At 38.4% G+C, this 7,827-nt stretch overlaps 1 protein-coding gene across 1 annotated transcript in view; it reads right to left on the bottom strand.

Moving 5' to 3' along the window:
* WDR64 (WD repeat domain 64) overlaps positions 1-7,827 on the bottom strand; it is a 363,829-nt gene that overhangs the window by 123,676 nt on the left and 232,326 nt on the right. Inside the window, exon 16 of the mRNA XM_042781201.1 lies at positions 3,174-3,304. Within this exon, the coding sequence (XP_042637135.1) occupies positions 3,174-3,304 (131 nt within the window). The remainder of the gene's footprint in view (positions 1-3,173; positions 3,305-7,827) is intronic.

The raw sequence follows: 7,827 nt of genomic DNA, 5'->3' as shown, positions 1-7,827 counted from the left end.
TTTTTTTTTTTTTTTTTTTTTCAGTCCTTTTAGCTATAGGTCAGAGAATGGGTTTATATAATCCTTTGGAGGAACTTCCTAAAAGTATCATGTCATTTAAAGAGTAGAATTTTCCTTTTTTAATAAGTGAGGTGACAAATTTAATAAGATTGGGTACTGCTCTTAAAACACAAACCTACTGCCATCGAGTCGATTCTGACTCATCACCACCCCAATTGCGTTTCTTTACGAAGTTAGATTGCCCAGTCTACCTTCCTCAGAGCAGCTGGTGGGTTTGAACTGTCAACCTCTGGTTAGCAGTCAAATGCCTTAGGCACTGTGCTACTCTTAAGTTTATACTTTAGTAGAGAAAGTAAACAGGTTATTCAGTGATTATGGTACTCTTGTTGCTCTAGTCTCCCACAGACCCAGATTCCAGGGAACGATACATACTTCTAGGCAGTTTCCTGAGAGCAGAGCAATAGTCCATAACTGCCTGTAATGAATGACACTTCATCCCTGGCTCAAAACCATACTTAATACCCCTTATAGCAAACAAAAGAACTCTGATAGCATAGTGCCTAAGGCACTTGACTGCTAACCAGAAGGCTGGCGGTTCAAACCCACAAGGCACTCCTTGGAAGGAAGACTGGGCAATCTACTTCCATAGTGATACTGCCTCGGCAACCCAAGGAGGGGTCTCTATGAGTCTGGGCCGACTTGATGGCATATAACAACAACATAGCAAACAGACCTTATAGCAGAATGCCCCTCTTCCTTTAGTGGAAATTACCTTTATTAGTTTGGGCTGAGGAGTGGTGAAGGGGTCTTCTGGGGAGTAAACCAAGCAGAAGAAAGAAGCTTATGGGCTTAATGACTAGGTGAGCTCAAAATTTTTAGATATCTCTGCTGTGAAGATGGGCCAAATAGTGAAGTGGATTATCAGTTAGCAAGAACAATTTTTAATTTGGGTGAAACAAAGTGTGGGTCTTTGAACAGGAAAAGAAGGGCTCTTTGTCTTGGTTGGTGAGGGAATCTTAGGCAAAGTTTGAGACAGAGGTAAAGATGGTCTCCACCTTGAATATAGAAACCATTTTTAGTTTCAGAGCCTTTAACCAAAACCAAACCCACTACCATGGAGTCAATTCCAACTCATATTGACCATAAAAAACAGAGTAGAACTGCCTCATAGAGTTTCCAAGGCTTAAATCTTTACAGAAGCAGACTGTCCATCTTTTCCCTGTGGAGCAGCACATGGGTTCAAACCACCAACCTTTTTGTTACCAGCCAAATGCTTTAACCACTGTGCCACCAGAGCTGCTAGCCTTTAAAGCTAGGCCTAAATTACCTTATGAAATTCTGTGCTAAGCTGGGTTTGGAAAAATATTCCAGTGATTCTGAATCAATTATTTAAATATAATCATCTTCCTGTAAGGAAGGGACACTGCATATGACTCACTATACTTAGTTGTTTTTCTCTGATTTGGTGTTGAATTTGCATGCATCCCTTGATAAAATGCCGAGCACTTCAATAAGGAGGATCTCCATCTTTAAATTGCAAATAATTTCAAGTGATCTGCCTACTCTTTAGGCTGTGGAATCAGGACTATGATCTGTGCCTTTTTAGTCTATCTGCTTAGTCTATCTACTGTTGTTGTTGTTGTTGTTTGCCGTCGAGTCAGCCCTGACTCATAGCGACCCCTCCTTGGGTTTCCAAGGCAGTATCACTACGGAAGTAGGATTGCCCAAACTTCCTTCCGAGGAGTGGCTGGTGGGTTTGAACCACCAGCCTTCTGGTGAGCAGTCAATTGCCTTAGGCACTACTAGTGAATTATATATAATCTGACACTTACATATAGTGTGAGAAATCTATCTTCATAAGAGGGTGAGAAGCTGTGCAGCACAGGTAGCAAAGGTAGCAAATTTCTATGAGAAAGGCCTAACAACAAGACTTGGAGAGAAGAGATTGAGTAAAGACAGGAGTTTTATGGGCAGAACCTAGGAGAACATAGGCTAAAATAAAGAGGAAAATTCCTGCAGAAACAACAATTTCAACTATAGGTTAAAAGGAGAATATAAATCAAAGGTCCAAACAAGAAAGAAACAGTTTCTTGCCAAAGCTAGCTAAAAGTATTAACTCAGACCAAGACTGAATGAGATTAGGGGGCCCAATAGACCAGTAGTAATGTAAAGCATTGTAATCAGAGAAGCAGAGATTTACTTTGCATTTTCCTCTTTTCCTCTCCAATTCTCTGTTCTCTCTTCCTTTATAACTCTTCCTTTCCTCCAAATGCTTGGATAAAACTTGTTTTTATTGTTAAGATTAATGTTCATTGTTAAAGTTATTGGCCATCCATCTCTTGTACATCAAAGGCAATTTTACAAACCTCTTGACATAGGGTGTCCACATAAGGCCCTTGCCTATACCCCAAATACATAATTAAGGACAGTGTGTTAACTACAATCCATCCATTACAAAAAATACAAAGTTACATTATTTCCTTTACAAACAATGGCAAAAGCATTTAGAAATGGTAGCAAAGGGAGGGTAAAATTTTTGGCCATGGTACAAAGCAAATCTAATTTGTTGAGATGTAGAGCCACACTGGCCCTTGTTGGCATTATCCATTAATGAGTTCAATGTGTAGGAGTAGGGAATGAAAAGACATCCATCTAGGATGTCTCTCACCATATGACTTTGGTGACTGTGAATGTATGGGGGTCGTCACTGGGAATACAAATAGAGAAGATGTTTGTGGGGAGATGTAGGTTTGGAAGGAGTTTGGGGCATGTGGGGCTTTAAGGTTATTTATTGGTAGCAATCTAGGTGAGAAATTGGCATTCAGCAATTGGATGTGTGTATGTGAAGCTCTGAAGAGATTAGCATTTGAAATTTTAATATATTTTAAGTATTTCTTGAGGCCATGAATTTGGACATCACACAGTGAAAGTAAAGGGTCAAAGCTCTTAGAAATACAAATACTTAAGGTTCACCTTATTCATATCATTCTGGAACTTAGACCTTAAAACATAGTTGTCACATGAACAGAACCTCCTGGAAAGCCTCTCTTGAGAGTTATCATCACTTTCATATCTAGCTTTTTGTTATTGTTGTTTGTTTTTCAATTGTTTCACGTTATTTTGGTTCTTCTGCAGTGCAGCTTATATTTTTTTAAGGAAGATATACAACTTACACTTCTGTGACAGTAGATGCTACAAAATTCCATAAGATGATCACACCATTTAAGGTTCCAGCAGCTATCAAATTATACCCTTCCAATTGTAATAAATCAATGCAGTTCACTTCTACACTGATAGCAGGATTCTAAAGGACAAAAGAAATAGATTCATTCACCATTATAATCACAATATTTAACCAGAGTACAAACAATATGCATACTCTGTAATTCTGTGATTAATTTAAAACAAAATACTGTATTTTTTTAAAATCCTAGAGTATGAAATTTAGCAAAATCCATTAAAAATTGTAGTTTGTAGAGGTCATTAAAGCAACAAAATATACTCTCCTTCTCTACTGGTTCCTTCTTCTCAAACCAAAAAAACCAAAAGGGAGATCTGGTGGCATAGTGCCTAAGGCATTTCACTGCTAAATTGACCAGCCACTCCTCAGAAAGAAGATTGGCAATCTACTTCCATAGAGATAGCACCTCAGAAACTCAGGGAGGGTTTTGTAATCGGAAAATACTGGAAACTATCCAAATGCCCACCCACAGAAGATTAATTGAATAAATTATGGTGCATTCGTTAAAATGGAATACTATAGCACTTTCAAAAACAAAAGTAAAGATTTGAATTTACAGCTTATAATGATCGCTAAACCAAAATGAAACACACTGTCACTGAATGGGTCCCAACTCAAAGCAACTCTGTAAGACAGTAGAACTGCCCCGTATGGTTTCCATGGCTATAAATATTTACAGAAGCACACTGCTTCATCTTTCTCCCACAGAGTGTCTGATGGGTTTGAACTGCTGACCTTTTAGTTAGCAGCCAAATACATTAACCACTCCACCACCAGAACTCCTCATATGATCTCTAGAATATATTAAGTAGAATAAGCAAAGAACAGAAGAATAGGTATTGTATTCTACTTTTGCTTAACCCAGGATGATGCATCCACATACTCTATGGTAATACATCCCTTAAAGCGGTAGACCACGGGACACCAGAGGACCAACATTCAAATTGAGGAAATGCAGGACAAACAGGAGTGCATAAATATGAAGAGCGCAGGATGAGGGTTACAGGGTAGGGAGGGGAGGAGGCTGGGTTAGGCTTGGACATGGTGAACGGGGAATGAAACTAAATGTACATGTAACGTTGAATGTAAAACAAGCTCTTAAAATAAATAAATAGAAAGGGTGGAGAGAACAAAAACAAGGATAAACATTTGATTATAGTTTTTAGGAAAACATTGGAGAGTTTTGGTAAATTGGTGGACTAGGCAGACAGACTGCACAGACCATCTTCAACAAAGAAAAGGGGAACCAATTAACACAGATACAAAAGATAATCCTGGAGCCCTGAGCTTTGAAAGGAAGGATATAGAAGCAGACTAAACTCCAACTAGCAGAAGAACCTGTATGAAAACACTGAAAATGGAGACATATGGAGCTGCAGTCTGTCAGTGATCCTGATGGCACAGACAGCCTGGATATTGCCAAGTGGTGTGAAGACCTAAGAATTAACCTAAAAATCAGCCCTACTAAGCAGGCGCTGCACAGAGGACTGCACTGGTGGCTGGTGAGTAAAAGAGGAAGCAGCAAACAAGAAGGTGGGTTGAGCTGTGGACTTTTGCCTATCCAGATGGCACAGCCATTTTGAATGTTCACAAGTGGTTCGATCATTTTGGATATTTAAAGTGACAGTGTTATCCCAGATTCTAGGGAGTCAAGAATAGACTCCACTTGATGGGAACCCCAAGGACATTAAGGACACGAAAGTGAGAGACAGCAACCATGCCCATATGACACAACTACACCTGCACTTCCTGCAGGTCCGCTTACTGAGTGAGAGCCACCATTTCCTTTTCCACCAACTGCCCAATGACAAACAACCACCAAGAAGAGCCTGACTCACCCTTAACTGCTCTTCACAAATGGTTAACAGAGAGCTAAATACAGCAATGTCACAGTGTCTCAGGGGCAACAGACCATCACAGCCACACAAAGAAGCAAGATACAGTGGTAGAAACAAGGGTATAGGAAATAGACCCAAAACACATCCCTGAGGAAGAAGCAGCATTGGAACTTCCTGATAAGGAATTCAAAACAATTATATTTAGGTATCTTCAAAGGATTGAGAGACAAATCAAGGAAAACACTGACAAAATTAAGGAAAACACAGACAAAACCCTAGAACAATTTTGGAAGACAATACAAGAACAAAATTACAAAACAAATGAAAAATTAGAAATGATACAAAATCTACAGATAGAAATCTAGAAGATTAATACTAAATTTTCAGAAATAGATAAGACATTAAAAGGGCAGAGAGGTAGAATTGAATCAATGGAAGACAGAATTAATGGCATTTAAGACAAATATTTGAATAATTCTTTGGAAAGGATCAATCAGAAAAAAAAAAAAAAAAAGATCAAAACAAAATGAAGAAAGCCTAAGGATGTGAGATACTATCAAAAGGAATAACTTGCATGTAATTGGAATTCCAGAATAGGAAAAGAAGAAAACCACAGAGAAAATTGACCAAGATTTGTTGGAAGAGAACTTCCCTGATATGATGAAAGCTCAGAATATATCCATTCAAGAAGTCCAATGAACCTCAAACAGGATAGATCCCAAAAGAAAATCACCAAGACATATCATCATCAAACTCATTGTTCTGGATACCTAGTGCTGTTCTGACAGGAATATACCACAAATGGGATGCTTGAACAAACAGGAGTTTATTCTCTTACAGTTTGGAGGCTTTAAGTTCGAATTTAAAGTATCAGGCTTTGGGGGCAGGGTGAAAGCCCCTCAACCTTGGGCTTCAGCTCTGCCTCCTGTGCCTGGCCTGCTGAAGGCAGAGGCTTTTCTGCACTCAGACAGCTACTGGCTGCTGAGACTGACAAGACCAAGGTTGACAAGTAAAAAGGCACAGTCCCGATGTTACCAAATTACATAGCAGGCCTTTAATTCAAGTCCATGAAAGTCCCAGGGTCGCAGAGCATAGCAGGCAGACTCAGCTACATGCAAGATTCAAGCATGCCATAAGTTAGAGAACATTCCCAAAGCTGCTACTTGTATATAGGAAGCAGACCACATCCCTAAAGCAGCTATTCACTGCTTGTGATAGATCACACCATGGAGTTGATTGATAGTCTCATCATGGGGAATAACTACCACCAGCTTCCCAGCCACTCAACCAAGTTGACATGCAACTTTAACTACCACACCCATCAAAACCAAAGGCAAAGAAAGAATACTGAAAGCACCACAGGAAAAATGAAAAGTTACTTACAGAGGACACCCAATAAGAATAAGTTCTGATTTCTCAGCAGAAACAATGCAAGCAAGAAGGCAATGGATGGTATACATAAAACCCTGGAAGAGAAAAATTTCCAACCATGAATTTTATACCTGGCAAATTTGTCCCTCAAATATGATGGTGAAATTAGGAGATTTCCAGATAAGCAGAAACTAAGGGAATTTGTTAAAACCAGGCCAACTTTGCAAGACATACTGAAGGGAGTCCTTGGAACAGATAACCAATATTAGAAAACAACAAACAACCATTAATACACAAGACGAAATAACCCAGAAACCAACACAGCTATGGAAGTGTCCAAAGTAAAATAAGCTTATAAGATTGTAAACAGAGAACCAGAGATATCAATTTGCAAATGAGGACAGCCAAAAACCAAAAAGAGGAAAGCCAAAAACCAAAAAGAGGGGAAAAATAGCGTAGTTAGTGTAGTTACAGAACTTCTAAATGGTGAGGAAGTCAAGAGAGTTGCAAGATAGAATGGACTGTTTTAAACTCAGGGAGAAAATTATAAATCACATGGTTTCTTCAAAAGGAAACAATAAACCTTCACATCACAAGAAAAAGAGGACAAGCACAAATGTTTAGCAAATACTAAAACAATAGCAAAAAAAGGAAATGATAACATGATTCATAAACATAATGAGCTCAGCACAGAAAATTATATGGAACAAAGAAACAAGGAACACCATGAAAAAACACATAACAACATGACAGCAACCAATCATTTCTGTAGATAATTACATTGAATGCCAATGGATTGAATCCACCACTCAAGGACAGTCACTTGCAGACTGGATAAGAAAATCAATATGCTGTCTACAAGAGACAGACCTTACAGACAAAGACAAAAATAGACTAAAAATAAAAGTTTGGAAAAAGTTATATCAAGGAAATGGCAACCAAGAAAAGAGCAGCAGTGGCAATATTAATTTCTGATAAAATTGACTTTAAGACAAAAACCACCATACAAGACAAGGAAGGACATTGTATAAGGATCAAAGGATCAATTGAACAATAAAATATGACCATAATAAATATTAAAAAAATATTGAAAGAGCCACAAAATACATAAATAAGACTTTAAAAGTGTTGAAAAGGCAAATAGATGACTCCACAGACACAGGGGGAGACTTTAATACACCACTTTCAATGAAAGACAGAACAACTGGAAAGAAACTCAACAAAGATGCATATGAAATAAAAATACAGTCCACCAACTTGACTGTATAGACATCTAAAGAGCACTTCACACAACAACAACACAATATACGTTCTTTTCCAGTGAACATGAAACATTCTCCATGATAACCATATATTAGGCCATAAAGCAAGCCTTAA

This window comes from Orycteropus afer, unplaced genomic scaffold (genome assembly GCF_000298275.1).
Source record: "Orycteropus afer afer isolate SDZICR_OR568_19922 unplaced genomic scaffold, OryAfe1.0 scaffold00096, whole genome shotgun sequence".
NCBI classification, from domain to species: domain Eukaryota; kingdom Metazoa; phylum Chordata; class Mammalia; order Tubulidentata; family Orycteropodidae; genus Orycteropus; species Orycteropus afer.
Note: the sequence above shows the minus strand (reverse complement) of the source record. Positions and strands in the feature narration are given on the sequence as shown.